Here is a 17,395-nt window from a genome sequence, read left to right on the forward strand (position 1 = left end):
GCAAACTGCTCGCCGCACGCATCCGCCGGGCGGGCGGGGTGGGCCGGCACGCCGCCGATCATCGTCCCCACATCTTGCAAAGCACTCTCAAGTTGCAGCACCAGCACTCCCCAGAGGAAAAACTGCTCCTCGTGCTCGCTGCTACCAAGAGGCCTGGCCATGGATGGCGCCCACGGCCCCGTCAAGCGATGCACGCCCGCCAGCCTTGGCGCACACCCACCCCCAATCAAGTGGGGGAGCGATCCTGCCCGTACATGGTGGCGTGCAGATCCCCTGATTGTCATTGACTGGCGAGGGGGGAGGCGCCATGAAAACATAAACAACGGCCAAAGAGATCAAGACTCACCGGTGCTTCACACATCCCCTTTCACCAGTCGCACATGAGCAACCTATATCACATGTTGGCGTGTTAACCAGACACTGACACGCTCACCTCCCATGCACGCAGCGACAGCACCCCTAGCACACCTAGCACACCCTGCTACAACACGCTCGACCACAGCCACACGCGCTGTGGCACCCCCCCCCCCACCCGCCACAAAAACCAATGACATGATGATGATGCTACATGACGCATACAAAGCAGCGCGCACACAAAGCAGCGCGCGCACGCAGAGATACCAAAACACACACACACACCCGCCCAGCACACCCAGCATGCTATGCACAGTCTACTTCTAGTCACCGGGGGGTCGGGGGCTGGGGTGTGGACAGAGTCCAGAGAACGACACTTGTCATCCAGGCGAACGGGGCACATCGGGGATCACCGGTTGAATCCCGAGCGACGCACTCGGTTTAGTGTAAAACTGTGTCCGCGACTGGAAAAACTGTCGAGCTCGCCGTTTGCCTGGCGTGGTACTGGAGGCCTGAGCAGAGCGTCAACTCGTGCAGCTTGGGAGCGCGGCCAGGGGGCAGACTAGAGTTCAATAACGAACGAACCGACGGCTGACAAACTTACCTCGCTGCTGTCGGAGATTCGCTTGCGTTTCTGGCCACCCCCCATCACACCGAGCTGTGTGTTGTAGGGCGAGCTAACGCGGTGGGCGGTGGGGGGAGCTGCTCTCGCCCTCGACACTGGTGGTGGGTCGAGGTCCATGGCAGCCGAGGTTTCATCCAGTGACGTCGGCGATGCGTCTCGAACAACTGTCGAGGTTCTTGGAGACGAACGCAACGTCTGCGGCGAAGTCGAGTTGAGCCAGGTCGTCGAATTCGAGTCGGTCCACTGGGCCGTCACGGAATCCCTGCCGTTCTTGGAAATTGCTTCGCTGGCAATGACAGTCTGCACAAGTGTAAGAGTAGTTCCCGGTGCATTCGACACGGAGGCGAGTCGTTCACGTGCCTCATCTCGTGCTTTAGCCAGCTTGGCACGCTTCTGGTGGTGACCGGTTCCAGGCGGGCGCCCGCGCTTTCTTGGGTTCTCGTCGCCGCCGAACGTTGACGTTTGCGAGTCGGGTGGCGACCTGTCGCCCATGCCGCGTAGAGGGCCGCGGCGGCGCGTGGCCGGGCTGAGGGAGGCGAGGGGTCGACGCCGTTCGCCCTCCTCGTCCGAATCAGCCGTCAGGTCAATCGTGTCAATCGTCAGGTCGATGACGTCGTCGGGTGAGACGGGGGCAGACGCCAAGGTGGGGCGACGAGCAGTCGAGGAAGCAGTCGAGTTCGGAGTACGTCGGGCGGTAGAGGTGGGCGCGACGATGGTCGAACGCCCCTTGGGGGTGGCTGGCGGTGGAGTAGACTTGGAGGGGGCGGAAACCTTGAGGGAGGAGGCGGGGCGGCCCTTGTCAAGGTCAACAGACTGTAACGTCGACCCGCGCGTGCGAGCTGACCCGTTGGGGGCAGGTCTGGCAAAGGCCTCCTTGGCCGACGGCACCTTCGGGAATTGGAGAGTCTGTTGCTCGAGAACCGGACGTAATGGCTCCTTGTCCACGGCCATTCTCTCGTCAGTGTCCGCGTCGGCGAGGGCGACCTCCTCAACCTGCTCTTCGACCTCTTCCTCCTCCTCTTCCTTCTCCTCCTCCTCTTCCTCTTCCTCCTCTTCCTCCTCTTCCTCTTCCTCTTCCTCCTCCTCGTCATCCTCGTCGGACTCCGCGCCGGCGAGGCCCTTCTTCGCTTTAGCAGCAGCCTTGGCAGCCTTGAGGCGCTTCCGCTTGTCCTTTTCGCGGTACTCTCTGGCCTTCTCTTGGTTGCGCTTCTCCCGAGCGATCTGCTCGTCGACCTTTGCCTGCGCCTGGCGAGCGAGCTCCTCCTCGTCCGAGTCGGCACGATAACGACCGCCTCTCCTGGTGCCGCTGACGACCTTGTTCTTCTCGGCGATACGCCGCTCCTCTTCCTCCTTGGAGACTAAGGTGTAGCGGCTCCAGACGCCGGTTCCGCGGATCTTGCCTTCGTTCCGCTTGCGCTTGGCCTCTTCGCGAAGCTTCTTGGCGAGCTCACGAGCCTCCTGGGCGGCGATGTCTGCCTTCTCCTTGGCGTCCTGCTTTTGCCATTCCGCTACGCGAAGCTGCTCGATGTCCATGTCGTCGGCCTCATTCTTGTTGCGGAACCTTGCGGCGCGGCGCTCCTCTCTGGTGAAGGGCGGGGCGTTAACGTGGGCGGCCAAATAGTGGTGCTCATCAGCAAGCGCTTCGGCAGCCGTCTTCTTCTTCGGTGGCTTCTTGTCAAGGGAGGGGGGTTCGAGGTCGATGAGATTTATCCGCGACCTGTAATTCGTGCCACACAGGTGTTGTGGTGGACGGGGGGTGCGGTCTGTTAAGCGGCGGTAAGGCCAGTTGATTCCATAGATGAGTCCGTGTCGAATGCATCTGCGGGATGGGTCAGCACGCTCGACAGAGACTGTGACATACTTGGTGCAGAAATCAAAGTAGGCCGAATTGTACCAGACTCGCTCAATGAGCGGCTTGACACATGTGAGGCAGCGGACAAAGTTGGCGGGCAGATCGCTGTCCTCTTCCTCGTCGGAATTTTCGACGGGCTTTGGCTTTGGGCGTCGCTTGGTAAACACGAGCTGCTTTGCATTCTTGCGTGCTTCGCGAATCGGGCGGACCCGTGGTTGTGGCTCGGTGTCTTCATCACTGTCGTCATCTGCGTCTCCTCGAGATGAGGGAGCCGGTGAATCAACCCCGTTTGCGATAGCGGCTGCACGACCCTTTCTCGGAGTCACGGACACGGATGCAAGGTCGTCGTCGTCGTCCGCGTCGGGGCTGCGACTCGATTTGCCGTTGACCGCGATCGAGAGGTCGGCAGAAGCGGCGGGTGAGTCGGTAGCGTCGGCTGGCCTTGTAAAGGCACCTCGATGGTTCTTCTCGCAGGTGGCACAAAGACTGCAGAGGTCAGCACAGATTGAGGAGCCCGCACTTACCACTCGATGTTGCCCTTGCCAAAGTAGTTCTCGCCGCTTTCCTGTCAGTCTCGACGCAGCTCAGTTGTACCCACTAGAAGGTGGTCAATTCCTCATTGACCAGGATGGGGCGGAGGACTCGGAAGGTCACGTATTTGCCCTGTCTCAGCAACTCGACGTTGGGGTTACAGTCATGCTGGGGCGAGGTCAGTGGTGCACGCCACGCCGTGTCGCTGCTGGTGGCCACTCACGTTGAGGAAACGGGCGGGACCGAGAAACAACTGATAACAGTTCTTGAGGCTAGACCAGACGATGCTAAAGTCTCGACGCTTGGTGCGGCCACTGCGGCGCTGAGGACGAAGCTCTGCAGCCTTGGCCTTTGCTGCGCGGCGCGAGGCTGCGACAGTCTCGGTGTCACTGTCGTCTTCGTCTTCGTCTTCGTCTTCTTCTTCCGCCTCCTCGTCGCCGTCATCCTCGTCGTCGTCCGACTCCTCCTCGCCCTCGGGCTCGACGGCGTCGTAGCCCTCGCCAATGTCCATCTCCTCCCTCCACTCCTCGGGGAGGTCGACGACACTGCCCTGGAGCTCGCTGACTGTGGCGCCCGGGGTGAGGTAGGCTACCGCGTAGATTGCCAGTTCGGGGTGGCCAGAGACGTGCGAGTAACGATCGGTAGGAGCAATCTCGATACGCGACGAGGGAGTGTAGATCATCAGATACCTGCGCAGATGCCTGATGCAAGGTCAGCTTTGTTGATATCTAGTGTGGAATGTGGGAACTCGAGACGTACTGGATGAAACGAGCGCGTTGCTTGTTGGTCTGTTTACTGTCCAAATGCTCCTTAAAGACGAAGAATCTGGACGGCCGTCAGCAGCTTGCCATGCAACCATTAGCTGCGACTTGCTCTTTGAGAAGGTCGACGCCGCGAGGGAGGTCGCCAACAACGACAGTCTGCACGGAGTTGTTAGTGTGGAGCACGCCGACAGAGAGGGAAGCCGGTCTGGTCGGTGGGCACTCACCTGTTTGACCAATGCCAAAACATCGTCCCGCTTGTACTTTGGACCGACAAACTTGACTTGTTGTGGATGCACGCCTAATCTATCTGTTGGGAGCACGCCGAGTTGGTCTACGAGCACGTAGGAGAGAAGGTCGTCATCCTCTGAGAGGTCTTCTGCGGGGCATGTTGTCGCGTGAGGCTCGACTGTTGCCGCGTCCTGACTTGCCGGTGTCTGCTGTGAAGGTGGACGCGGCATCTCCGCCACGACTTGTATCGGGGGAGTGGGGAGGACGACTTGGGTGCGAGAGAATGGCGAGAGTGGGAGAGTTGGTGTGCGAGGGGAAGGGAGAGGAGAGAGGGGGAGAGAATGGTCGGGGAGGGATGCGAGTGCAAGAGGATGTTTGTGAAGGGGTGCCAGTTGTCGGATGGAAGAGTGGGGGAAGGCACAAGTAGTAATGTGCAAGGCGCGGGGGGGAATGAGCTGTTGTCTTGGATCGTCGTAGAGTCTGGGCGCGGGCGGGCGGGCGGCTGGCGGGCGGTGGGCGTACGGTGCAGGCGGCAGACGGGGCGGGGGTGCGACAAGTGCAAGTGCGTAAGGTGGGGCCGTAGAGTGCGTTAAGTGCAAAGCACGCGTATGGTGGGTTTGGGTGCAGGTGCAGTGGGTGGAATGCGGTTGCTGACTGCGTGTTTGTTTGGGACTCTTTTACTTTCGGTGCGTGGCGTGCGGGGTCTGCAGCGCGCGGGTGCGTGCGTGCGTGCGTCTGTCTATACGTGATTGCTCGTTTACTGCACGGCGAATACAAAAAACAAGCAAATAGGAGACAAGGGGGGGGAAAGTATCCAGGGGGGAACTTGGTGACTGGATCGATCGGGGCACGGCGGCGGCGGCGGCGGCTGACTCTCTACCTCGCGACTGGAACCACAATGCCCTGAGATTTGAACATTTCCTCGTGACGACAACTGCAACAACAACCGACATTAACACCCGATCCATTGTTACCGCACCTCGCCCCCAAGCCGCAACAATGAGACTGATCCAAGCAAACAAGATTCTCCTCGCTTCCTGTGTGGTTGTCGTCCCTGGTATGTCGCGTCGCCACTCTCCGGCCTTTGTACCCCGCCTTCCCTCGTCGCTTGCCATTGTCCTCGCTCACCCCCAGTGTCAATCTACGCCGGCGTCGCCCTCAAGGAGCGCTACCTCGCCAAGGAGCTCGCGACCGTGCCCGACGAGTCGCAGATTGTAAAGGAGCGCGCCGTGCGCGCGCGCATTGCCCAGTGAGCTTTACGCCTAGTGCAGAGCTGACAGCAGGCTGGAGCACGAGCGCAAGGAGCTCATCCAGGAGGGCAACGACCTCGATATCAAGATTGCCGACCTGAAGAAGCGCATGGGGCGGGTGTAGGCGGGCGACGGAGGTGGGGAAGCCAGCGCCGCGCCTTCCCTCCGCCGCGTACGCGGCTCTCCCCGTGGCCTCGGACGCGGCTCCCCTCCATGGCCTTGGACGCGGCTCTACCCATGGCCTTCTCTGACTTCTCGACAATGCAGGCAGCCCGAGCACTACCATCTCATTTACCGACAGCATAAACACCACGCATCAAACACATTGTACGCATATGCACATTTTCCGGCTTTGTGGAGGGTTGCGTATTGTTTCGTGTGTGCTGTGTGAGCGGCGTTGGCGGCCGTGTCGGAGGCAGGTTCGGCGTCCTTGTCCAAGGCGGATTTGGTGTCCTTGTCCTTGTCCTCGGTGTATCATACAAAGCGGCTCACGCTGGCCAGTCGTTCCATCATCCGACTCACAATACTGACAAGGTACATGTACTGAACTCGGCCCCCCCTCATTGTACTCGGTGCGCCGTATTGTGCCCGACCTGCCACACTGCCGCCTCCGCGGCACTTGGGTACCGGGTCTCGGGGGTAGCCCTCTCCGCTCAGAGTCGGTGCAGCTGCTCCGACCCCGGGGTGACGAGGGCTAGTGTCCGGTTGCGGTCGCGAGGTGCCAGTGGCAGTGGCATCCTCGCCGGCAGTGGCGGGCAGAGTCACGATCAGTACATCGATCAAAGCCGCCGTCGACGAGGCTCTGGAACTGGTGCAGACGGATATGATTTACAATGCCCGAGAAGCCGGGGGAGCCAGAGCGTGGGTCTGGCAATTGATACGGTAGAGGCGTGGCAAGCGAACGCGGTGCGCTTCTGCCTCGCTGTCGCTGTTGCCGTCCCGTTCTCTTCTCGTCGTCCCTCTTTCTTCTCGCTGTCCCGTCGCTTCCATTCCACTCCTACCCCCCCCGCGCATGCTCGCCACATTGTGTCGTGGGATTCCGCCGTCTGGCGCCGGGCGCCGATGCCAGTGTGGCACTGCTGTAGACTGGCCCCACCAGACCTCATCGTCACAAGACCAGCGCGTCACGCCACACCACGGGGCACGAGTGGGGCGATGTACTGTGCCCCGTAGCAGAGGGCGTCACCTGCCTCATCTGCTCGACGGCGAGGCCAGCACGCAGGCCGCCGCGCCCGCCTGACGCCCTCCGTTTGGCCCGTCGTCCGCTAGACCCCAGGCGGAGAGCTCGAGTCCCGTTGCCCCTGCGCCCTAGGCTTTAGCAGGCCCAGCGCCCTTGCCATTGTATAGGCTCGGTGCCCTTCAACGCGACAGTGTTCGTGGAGCTGCGCTCTCCCGTCCTCGACGACAGGTACACGCTCCATCCTCTCTCCTCACGTCGCATTTCCTTCTTACACTTCACCTACCTCTCTTCCTCAGTGCACCTTGCCCCTCCCTCCTCTCTTTCGTCGCAGCCGCTACTTGATACCCCGAAGCGAGGCGGAGCCCGGGTATCGCCAGTCTTGCCGACGTCCTGTCCCCATGTCCTCTCGCCACGTCCTCTCGCCGCCTTGCCACCCCGCCGCCTCACCACGTCGAGCCCCCATCCCATTAAGGCCCCCCTCGTAGCCAGTCTCCCCGGTGTCAGCACCATCGCTCCGACTCAATCCGGGCTCATCCCCTCTCCCACACCCCCCTCACACCACCAGCACACGGCTCGCATACCCCGCCACACACCCACACACCCACACACGCATACACCCACACACGCATACGCCGCCATCACTCCGACGCCGCCCCCGTCGATCAATGCACGACCCCCCACCGCCCCATCACTCGCCGACCACCTCCCCATTGCAGCTACCTCCCCATCGTCACGATTCAACACCCCAGGCACACCCGCGCCGTGCGGCAAAACGCAAAACGTTAAGCCTCCACCGTGGTTTGAACACGGGACCCCCACATCTGACGGATTACGTACAAGTGTGATGCTCTACCACTAAGCTATAGAGGCATTTCGTGGTCAGCGGAATCAATTGATCGCGCTGTTTCGGGGCAGCGGGGGCTGCTTATGAGCTGTAGCTGCTTGGCGCAGGAACTCTGCGTTCGCGCGCGTCGGGCGCTCTCATTTGCACCAATTTGCGTTGAATGACGCACAAGGAGCGCAGAGCTGCGTCCCCGTCGTACTGCGTCCCCTCGCTATGCCTTGGTGATGGAGTGATGGAAACTGGCGAGTAACCAAGCTATCGACTGTCGATCTCCTGGTGCCACGGCGCCACCATCCCAGTCGTTTCACTATCATTTCCCGATCCCCGACAGCCTGCACCGCGCAGCGCACTTCTCAACGCCCCATACCCCCACCCCAGTCATTCATATGCGTGAAGATAATGCATAGTGGAAGAAGTGTCACACTGGGGAATGCTTCCGGACTTGGCCCAGCCCACAGTGGGATTACAAAAACAAAGCCATGTATAAGGGCGCTTTGAATGAAGAATGCTCGTGAATGGGGGGTTAAAGCTGGTGGCCGCCCGTGGCGCCGTTCACTCCATGGGCTCCGTTAGCCTGGGGAGCGCCGTGGGGGTTCTGCTGGTCTGGGCGGGTTAGCTCGAGTATCGCGTTGGCCGCCACCCCGACTCACTGTAGAAACCGCCCCAGCCAGTCTGGTAGTACGCGGCCGCGGCCGGGTCCCATGCAGCCTGGGCCGCGCCAGGGGCGCCCGAGTCGTGCTGCGGGGCCGACATCTGCGCGCCAGGCTGGCCGGGAATGCCAGTGTAGCCGGGGTAGTACGAGTAGTTTTGAGAGAAGTGGGGTTGCTGCTGTGTGTGCTGGGGTTGCTGATGCTGCTGCTGCTGTGGTTGATGCTGTTGGGGCTGCTGAGGCTGCTGGGGCGGGGCATGGGCAGCGAAGCCAAGCGCCTCGGTATGCCTGTCCTTGCCCCACGAGCACTTGATCGGGCGGCCGTGGACAAGATTGTTTTGGAGGTTGCTGATGGCCAGCGCCGCGTTGCTATGCGTGTCGAGCTTGACAAACGCAAAGCCGCGGTCGGCCTGCATGCGGATCTCGACAATGTAGCCGTAGCTCTGGAACAGGGGAATGAGGTCGGCCTGCGTGGTGTAGGGGATGAGGTTGCCGACATAGACGGTAGTGTTGTAGTCTGGCGTCTGGGCGGCAATCTGCTCAAACGTGAGCGGGCCAGCAGCCGGAGGGAAGCCGCCGCCTGCGGCAGGTCCCCCACCAGCGCCGCTGGGCATGGCGATGGAGCGCGAGCCACCGGTCTGCGTCTTCTGGTTGGCCCAGTTGACACGGATAGAGCGAGAGCCCAGCCACTCGCCGTTCATCGTCGCAATGGCCTGCTCGGCGTCGCTCTTGTCCCTGCATGTCAGCCCGTGTTCCACCAATGATCACCCACCTGAATGACAAGAACCCGTAGCCCCTGCTCTTTCCCGAGTTCATGTCCCACATGACGCGGGCTTCGCTCATCGAGCCGAGGGCGGCAAAGGCGTTGGCAAGAACCTCATCATTGACCTCTGGGCTGAGGTCTCCGACGAAGACGTGGAAGTGGTGCTGCGTGTCCTCGCGGTTCACCTGGCCCTGGTAGGCCCAGTTGACGCGGATCTCCGAGTCGAAGATCTTGCGGCCGTTGAGGGTCGTCAAGGCCTGCTCGGCAGACCGCATGTCGGTGTACTCGACGAAGCCGTAGTTGAACCCCCCGTGCTGAAAGTTCCTGTCCTGGATGATCTTGGCCGAGACGACAGCGCCGGCAACCGAAAAGATCTCGGCGAGCATCTGGTCCGTGACGCGGGGCGAGAGGTTGCCGATGTAGAGATGGGGCTTTTTGGGTGCCTCTGCAGGCGGCATGGCTGGAGATGAGAATGTCGGGATTTGGAATTGAGTGCCGCTCATGTTGAATAGTGCTGGAAGATGCGTTTGAATAGGTGCGATAGCGTGATAGCTATTGTTTTTTCTCCGAGTCGAATGCTTTTGTAAAATGAACTTGTTTTGTGCAGGTCGTGTCGCGTGAGAGATGGCGAAGGGGGGGGAAAGATTGCTGTTGAGGGTTGTTGTGGTGTCGCTTGGTGCCAAGAAGGAAACCTGAAGAGCCCGGAACGGAGAGGAGAGAAGAAAGAAGACGAGAGACGACGAGAGAGCCCGATGAGAGAGTACCCGAGAGAGAGGAGCAAGAGAGAGAGAGAGATGAGTGAGAGAGAGAGAGAGGAAGGAGAGTGGAGAGACGAGGCCGATGTACCAAGTGTGACTGACCCACCAACCACCCAACTGGTCGTCTGCTGCGTACGACGCACTTCCAAACCGGGACACTATAGACGAGCGACACACGACGCGTGCGGATTCAGAAATTACTTCCACTACTTTACACGTGTCATTTTCATCACGATTACAGCGCAATCTTGACGCTTTGTGATACCGAAAAATCGGGCAGGACGGCGAAAGCCACGGCGAGTCACCCCACATGCGACAATGCGGGGACTGGGGCTTGTCCCCATCTCATATCCTGCCCACTGACAATCTTCTGACAACGAGCATTTCATCTTCTCCATCTCACACGCATCGCGCACGTAACACGAGTATTGGCGGACACGAATCCCCGCTCAGGCAGCCACTGTCCACATCACGCTCTTCAGTCGCCGAGGCGGCAGTGGCTATTGAGCGGACGCGGCAGTCCGCTTACTCGCTGCCTAAATACAACCGGTCAACAACGAGCCGCAGCAGCCATTTGTTGTCGACGCACGCGCCGCCAAACATTACCTCGCCACAAAGAGAAGTTTAGCCACACTCAGAGCACACTCGCAGCAATATGAGCCTCAAGCCTCTGTCGGCGATCCACACAAACGGCAACGGCAACGGTGCCCCGTCTAGCTCGAGCTATGGAAACGGAAACGGCGCGCAGAGGAAGACACGGAGCCCAGACTCGGAGGAGCGCGCGGGCTCGGCGGGGAAGAAGCAGCGCGCCATTACCGCGTGCGAGGCTTGTCGTGAGTGGAACCTGCCTGCGTGGCGACGGTGCGACAGCAGGGCATCGGTGACACCACCGATGGCCATAGGCTGTCGCGCGACGCCGACATCCCCGGTCCTGCCCAGCGCTAACACCTCAGGCCAACGGAAAATCGCGTGTGCCGGAGGCCACCCCTGTGCACGGTGCGATCAGGACTCTCGCGAGTGCTACTACGCGGACCGGCCCAACCGATCACCGCTAACCCGCGCACGCATGACCGAGCTCGAGACAAGGTGAGACATGCCAGTTTCGTTCACCGCTAACGCCAGAATCGATGTGTATGAGCAATTGTGGGACTCGATTTTCTCGGGTTTTAGCCTGCCCGAGGCGTTCGAGCGGTGGGGTGATATCGGGTTGGCGGGGGCGCGGTCGCTCGCGCTCGAGACACTGCCGCGGCCAGCGTCGGCCGGCCGGAGTCCGCACCCCACCGCCCAGCACCGCGAGAGGGATCGGCCACGCGAGTCGTCGTCGCGGTACGGCACGCCGCACATGCCCGTGTCACGCGTCATGTCGCCCGTCCCGGCGGGCGAGTACGACTCCGAGCACCCCCATGCGTTCGTTGTCGAACCCAACCGCGACCCGGGGACGTATGAGTGGCACGAGGATCCGGATACAGGCGGCCAGCTGGCGCTCGACGGCATGGGATCGCTAGCGAACGGCGAGGAGGGTGTCAGCTACATGGGCTTGTCGTCTGGCGCGACGTTTGTCAACGTCATCCGGAGATTGACACCCAACCACACGTTGTCGGTCTCGCCAACATCGTTTACAGTGTCACCGGGGAACGTCACAGGCTTGGACGTGGCTGGCGTTCTCAACCGGCGCGATACGCTGTCCTCTTCGCGCCGCTCCGTGTCGGCACACCGCCCGATGAAACCCCTACCGCCGTTGACTGAGATCATACCACTGGTGGACAGCTACTTTCGCTATTTCCGTGAGTAGGGGATGTCAGGATGGTGCTCACGAGACAGACGGCAACACGCCGCTCGTGCACGAACCCACGATCCGCGCGCAGATTATGGGCGCCCTCCCCGTGTCCAAGTCGCCTGGATCCGAAGTCTTGCTGTACATGATCTTCGCGATGGGCGCATTCGACGGAGCGATGGACGAGAGCGACCCAGGGTACGCCTACTATGAGGTTGCGCGGTCGGCGCTGCAGCGCGACATGCTGGAAGAGGGGTCGCTGCAGCTCGTGCAGGGCCTCGCCATCATGGCCAACTACCTCCAGCGCGCGAACCGGCCGAACGCGGGATACTTGACGCTTGGTTTGGCGATTCGCATGGCGGTCGGGCTGGGCCTTCACACGCCGCTAGCTGGCTGGCACGGCTCGCCGTTGGAGAAGGAAATGCGGTCACGCGTGTGGTGGTCCATCATCTCGCTCGAATCGGGATGCTCTGTCACGTTTGGCCGTCCGCAGGGCGTTGGATCAGTGTACCTCGGTGCCGTGCCGCTCCCCATCAACTGCTCTGATGAGGTAGGTTGTGTGGTCCAGCCTGTTGCTAAGCGCTGACATGGGCGCATAGCACCTGACAGTGTCGAGCGAGACGCGCCCCCACAACGTGTCGGATATCACTTCCTACTCGGCGGTCATTATGCAGTCGACACTGGCACGTATCGCGACACTCGTGCATGACCGGATTCTACAGTCGCACACCCCCACACTCGAGCAGATCAAGCGGTACGACGCCAAGATTGTCGCTGCAATCTCCACGCTTCCGGCCGAGTGGCACAACCCGGCCGGGCCGTACCGTCTCGCGCGGTCGATCCAGGTGTGGCGCATCCGTGACTTTCGCGCGATCCTGTACCGCCCGATTCTGCTCGCCGCGGCGTGGGACGCCAGAAACGGCAACCACCTGTCCATCTCGCCGGGGATGCGCGAGGCGATCGAGACGTGCCGGTCGCTCGCGCTCGACAACCTGCACGACATGGGCGAGTACACCAACACCGAGGGCGACTTTGCGCGCGGTGCCGAGTGGTACACGCTCTTCTTTGCCGTAAGTGGCCCCGAGCGAGCGACGCTGATGACAGTTCCAATCGGCCCTGACCATCCTCCTGTCGGTGGTGATGGAGCCCAACCACCCGTCGGTCGGGACGTGGCGCATCGTGATCCAGACGACGGCCGGGTGGTTCCGGCAGCTCAAGTCGCTGCGTACCGTGGGCAACACGTACGCGACCATCCTCGAGAACATTATCGGCACGGTGCCGAGCTCTGTGGGCGATGGCGTGCTCCCGACGCCCGTGTCGTGGCCGCCCATGGTCGAGGAGGGGCAGAACGCGGCCATCCTCGACGTGGAGCGGTACTGGCTGGAAATCATGGGCAACGAGCTGGCGCTGCCGAACATCAACGCGTCGGGCGGCTGGGACCACCTGTTCCAGAACAATGGGTTCCAGTTCTAGGCGGCGGCGTGGCTCTCATGTGTAGTGTATAGTATCTTATCTTGGGTTGTATACGTGTGTACCAGTCGTCGTGATAGCTCGTAACGTGTTGGCGTGGCTGAGCTCATCGGCTAAGAGCTCGTGGCATGGAGGAGCCACATTCCGCGATCGGCAACTAGTCTGGGCATTGCGCTGCAGGTGCTTTCTTACAGAGGACGCGGAGAGGCCAGCTGCCACGATCTGGAGCCCTCGGCGCCCGCGCCGTGCTCGGTCCGTACTCTGCAACTCGATAACGCGTGCGCGCAGCGCAGCCCCAGCCCGCCCCCCAAACCCCGGCGAAGCGGACGAGCAAGCGAGCGCGGATATGGCTGGCGCAAGACGCCGATATCCTGCGCCGCCGAGCGGAGGGCACGCCCCGCCCACACCCAGCGGGCAGCGAGCGCGCGTGCAGCGTCGCGCGGCGCGTCGTGGCCCGCGGCGTCTGCCCGCGGCGTCTGCCCGCGGCGTCGTGGCCCGCGGCGTCGGCCAAGCGTGGGCTCTCGGCGTCGGGAAACAGGCTGCCGACAAGGAGCGGGGGGTTCGGTCCGCTCCCCGTTCGGCAGGGTGGGGCCCGAGCCGAGGCGGCGTCATGCAATAAATACCGGCAAGCGAGACGGCAGCATGCATACACACCCAGCTATGCTCGCGCTCCGACCACTGCGCGCCGCCGCCCGCCCCGCCGCCTTGCACGCCGCCGCCGCGCGCCGCGCGCTGTCCGACATCCCGCGGCCCAAGGTCGTGCCCGAGCCCGGCCCGCCCGTGAGCGTGCTCATCGTCGGCGCGGGCAACAGTGAGTGCTTGCGCCAGCCGCGCTGACGCCAGTCAACTTTGGCTCGGATGAGGGGCCTTGGAACCACAGCCAGCGGCTCGAGGCCAAGCTCGGCGCGCGGCTGCGCGTCGTCGGGCTCGTCGACCCGGCGGGCGAGCGCGCCGCCGGTGTGCTGGCCAGCAAGGCCGCGACGCTTGCGGCGCCGGCCTACGCGGAGACGGTGGTGTACCCGTCCGTCAAGGCCGCTGCGGAGGCGCTCGCCGCCTCCCCGCCGGACTTGGTGCTGCTTGGGTCGCCACCCGCGTTCAGGGGGACGACGGACGCGAGCCGCGGCTTCGACGCAGAGGTGCAGCTCACCGACGCGTTCCCCGCCGCCGCGCTCTTCGTCGAGAAGCCCGTGGCCACTGGCCCGGTCGAGGAGGCGCGCAGGGTCGCCGAGCTGCTCGAGGCGCGCAAGGGATCGCTCGTCAGCGTGGGATACATGCTCCGCTACTCGGCGGCCGTGCAGAAGATGAAGGAGATTATCAGGGAGAACGACCTGACGGTGATGATGACGAGCGCGCGCTACGTCATGGCGTACGAGCACAGCGCCAAGCCGGCGTGGTGGAACAAGTCGATCGACTGCGGCCCGATTGTCGAGCAGGCGAGTGAGTGGCGCACGGACGAGGGGGTGTGGCACCGCTAACGCCCCCCAGCGCACTTTGTCGACCTGTCGCGCTACTTTGGCGGCGAGGTCGACCTGGCCTCCATCCTCGCCCACTCGATCGAGTGGTACGAGAAGCCGGGGCAGCTGAGCAAGATGGCCGTCGACGAGACCCAGATCCCAGAGGACGACCGCATCCCGCGCTTCACGTCCGCGACGTGGAAGTACGAGTCGGGCGCGATCGGGCATCTCGAGCATGGTGTAGCGCTGCAGGGCACAGAGTTTAGCACCGAGCTGGCGGTTTGTGAGTCCCCCCCCCCTCCCCCTCCCCCCTATCCCTCTTCTTCTCCCCATCACCCGGGACGGCCCCGCTAACACCCCCCCAGTCGCAGACGGCTACCAGCTCAAGCTGACGGACCCGTACAACCGCCCGACGCTGTACGTGCGCCGCCCGGGCTCGGACGTCGAGGAGGTGCACAAGTTCCACGACGACGACCCGTTCCTGTCCGAGATGGCGACGTTCATCGACCTCGCGGGCAAGGGCAGCAGCGACATCCCCGTGCTCAGCAGCTACGCCGACGCCGTCAAGACGTATGAGGCGACGTGGGCGATCCGGTGGGCGTCGGAGAAGACGCGCAGGAAGAGGGTGTAGGGGCTAGACTTGCATGCATAGATACAGTACTGGGACTGTGGTGGGGGCCGAGGCTGGTGGCAGTGTGGGGAGCGGGGCCAACGGTCAACCTCGCTTGTCGGCTGGCTATCCCCACGCCCGCCCCGCGGAGCCGCGGAGACGTCCATGTACATACACACCCGACGCCACCTCTCACATACCCGACGCTTGCTTGGCACCCGGGGTACACTCGGAGCACCGACAGCAACGAACGCAACGCACTCGCCCTGGCGAGATACGCGATACCCGAGCGTGCGGGTATCTCTCGGGACGGCGGCGGCGGCCGAGTCGCGGCTGGGGGCCCTGCCCTTCGGGACGTATGCATGCAGTCTACGTCTATGTACAGATGCGCGGTGTCAAGATTATGTGCGATGTATGCGGTCTAGCTGGTGTGGTAGTACAGTGGTGATGTCCGTCTACGAGCCTGGCAGATTGCCACAGACTGCTACATCTTGCCCCACAGCTTGCCCTTGAGGTTGATCTGGCGCGAGAGCAGGAAGCAAATGAACCCCGCGAGGATCATCGAGCCCGCGTAGTAGGACACGGCGTGGAAGTCGTACTTTGCGAGAATGGCGCCGGACACGGGCGCGCCGAGCAGCGAGCCAAACGACATGATGGTGTTGACCATGCCGAAGCGGCGGCCGAGGTCCTCCACCGAGCCGAGCGAGGCGACACCGGGCGCGAGGAGCGAGACGAAGCAGCCCTGGAAGATGCCGTTGAGCGCGGCGATGACGGTGAGCGTCACCTTGGTGGTGCAGTAGGGCCAGGCAAACGTCGTCGCTGCCGAGCCGAGGAGGCCCGGGATGAGGATGTTGACGCTGCCCGTCCTGTCGGCGATGAGGGCGGGGCCGGCGCGGCCGACGAGCGAGAAGGCGTTGGCAATGGCGATGAGGTAGGTCGAGTACGAGCCCAGTCCCTGCTGGCGGCCCATGAGGTCGAAGAACGAGAGCGGCGTGTACAGGCCGGCCATCATGAAGAAGGAGCCGAGGGTGAAGAGGGCGTACGGGGCCGACTTGAAGGCGGCGACGTTGAAGATGCCGCCCGGGGCAGCCTTGGGCGGGAGGCGGGTGCGGAGGCACAGCGAGGCGACGGTGCAGCAGTAGAGCAGGACGAAGGCGGATATCCGCATGGTCCACTGGAAGCCGACGCGCTCGAGCAGCCGGCTGACCATGATGGGGAAGACGGTGCCGCCCATGCTTGACGCGCACGCGACGGCGCCGAGGGCGAGCGCGCGGCGCTCAAAGAACCAGTGCTGGACGACGGCGATACCCGGGCAGAAGAGCACGCCGGCGCTCAGCCCGAACAGGACGCCGTGCGTCAACATGGCCTGCCAGTACTCCTTGACCTGGGCCGTGAGGAAGATGCTCACGGCGTACATGACGCTCGCGATCCAGAACGGCCAGTAGAACTGGGACAGGTCGACCAGGCGCCCGATGTACACTGCTGGCAGGTAGATGAGGAGGTACTGGAGCGAGCCGATCCACGCGATTTGCGAGGTAGATTTGTCCGGGAACATGTTGGCCTCGTAGTACTGCTGGAAGATGCCCCACGCGTTCTGGAGTGTCAGCAGTTGCCAAGCACAGCACAACTCACAACAAAGCCAAAGGTCGCAAACAGCGTGTGCATGCCGCCGATGACGACGAGCCACGCGCGCCACCCCCCGTCGGGAAAGGTGACGACCGTGCCGTCTGGCTCCTTGACCTCGACGTCGGTGCGGTGGGTCATCTGCGAGATGCGCGAGAAGACGCGCTGCGGGGCCGGGTTGCCCGTGGTCATCACCGTGTCCTGGGGAAAGTCCTCTTGCGTCCGTGTGCGCTCGAGCTGGGGGAGCGGGGTGGCCTTGTCCTCGCGCTCTGCCTCGGCGCTCGACGCGAGCGTGCGCCCGTCCATCGAGTCGGTGTCGCGTGCTGCCTTTTCAGAGGTCATTGTGTGTGTGTGGGTGCAGTGGAGCTCTGTCGCTCCTCTTGTGGCTGGTGTGCTGGTCGTCGCTGCCTCGTGCGGCTTATGTACTTGTCGTCAGGTGCCTTGCGACCGGGCGGGCCGTATTTTGATAGTAAGCAAGCAGGCAAGAAACATGCGGATATGCATGCTACACTGGCGGGCGTACACTGGATAAAAAGGATAATCAGCCCCAGAAAGTAGCAAAGACCAGCCCCGCTCTCATCGGGCGGCAAGCGTGCGGCAAGCAGCACCCGCCGCTTACCGTGCCAAGCTGCGGGGTTGTCCCACGCCAGCTGGCGAGGTTAAGTC

At 62.7% G+C, this 17,395-nt stretch overlaps 6 protein-coding genes and 1 non-coding gene across 7 annotated transcripts; 3 read left to right on the plus strand and 4 right to left on the minus strand.

Moving 5' to 3' along the window:
• Positions 1-734: 734 nt before the first annotated feature.
• set9 (histone lysine methyltransferase Set9) lies at positions 735-4,584 on the minus strand (the record flags this gene model as incomplete). Its single annotated transcript, XM_069355605.1, has 10 exons — positions 735-866; positions 959-1,279; positions 1,340-2,798; positions 2,841-3,317; positions 3,356-3,391; positions 3,430-3,530; positions 3,586-4,063; positions 4,122-4,187; positions 4,236-4,282; positions 4,351-4,584. 10 exons carry the CDS (start codon positions 4,582-4,584, stop codon positions 735-737), a joined length of 3,351 nt encoding a protein of 1,116 aa, XP_069207676.1.
• A 769-nt stretch (positions 4,585-5,353) lies between these two features.
• On the plus strand, positions 5,354-5,728 carry Q8F55_007166 (uncharacterized protein; the record flags this gene model as incomplete). The annotated part of the gene is made up of 3 exons (XM_069355606.1): positions 5,354-5,411; positions 5,489-5,603; positions 5,638-5,728. The coding sequence occupies 3 exons, from the start codon at positions 5,354-5,356 to the stop codon at positions 5,726-5,728; spliced, it is 264 nt and encodes an 87-aa protein (XP_069207677.1).
• Positions 5,729-7,569: 1,841 nt separating this feature from the next.
• On the minus strand, positions 7,570-7,654 carry Q8F55_007167. The gene has a single exon. It is a non-coding gene; the product is annotated as a tRNA-Thr (tRNA).
• Positions 7,655-8,151: 497 nt separating this feature from the next.
• PUB1 (E3 ubiquitin-protein ligase pub1) lies at positions 8,152-9,498 on the minus strand (the record flags this gene model as incomplete). The annotated part of the gene is made up of 3 exons (XM_069355607.1): positions 8,152-8,231; positions 8,279-9,012; positions 9,050-9,498. The coding sequence occupies 3 exons, from the start codon at positions 9,496-9,498 to the stop codon at positions 8,152-8,154; spliced, it is 1,263 nt and encodes a 420-aa protein (XP_069207678.1).
• A 955-nt stretch (positions 9,499-10,453) lies between these two features.
• Positions 10,454-13,045, plus strand: LAC9 (lactose regulatory protein lac9 and GAL4-like protein; the record flags this gene model as incomplete). Its single annotated transcript, XM_069355608.1, has 6 exons — positions 10,454-10,631; positions 10,752-10,884; positions 10,921-11,582; positions 11,620-12,122; positions 12,172-12,642; positions 12,677-13,045. The coding sequence occupies 6 exons, from the start codon at positions 10,454-10,456 to the stop codon at positions 13,043-13,045; spliced, it is 2,316 nt and encodes a 771-aa protein (XP_069207679.1).
• A 657-nt stretch (positions 13,046-13,702) lies between these two features.
• Q8F55_007170 (uncharacterized protein) lies at positions 13,703-15,127 on the plus strand (the record flags this gene model as incomplete). Its single annotated transcript, XM_069355609.1, has 4 exons — positions 13,703-13,853; positions 13,886-14,479; positions 14,528-14,779; positions 14,862-15,127. The coding sequence occupies 4 exons, from the start codon at positions 13,703-13,705 to the stop codon at positions 15,125-15,127; spliced, it is 1,263 nt and encodes a 420-aa protein (XP_069207680.1).
• A 463-nt stretch (positions 15,128-15,590) lies between these two features.
• On the minus strand, positions 15,591-17,071 carry Q8F55_007171 (uncharacterized protein; the record flags this gene model as incomplete). The annotated part of the gene is made up of 2 exons (XM_069355610.1): positions 15,591-16,700; positions 16,739-17,071. The coding sequence occupies 2 exons, from the start codon at positions 17,069-17,071 to the stop codon at positions 15,591-15,593; spliced, it is 1,443 nt and encodes a 480-aa protein (XP_069207681.1).
• Positions 17,072-17,395: the final 324 nt, after the last annotated feature.

Source organism: Vanrija albida (genome assembly GCF_041260175.1).
Source record: "Vanrija albida strain AlHP1 chromosome Unknown contig_5, whole genome shotgun sequence".
Taxonomy (NCBI): Eukaryota; Fungi; Basidiomycota; class Tremellomycetes; order Trichosporonales; family Trichosporonaceae; genus Vanrija; species Vanrija albida.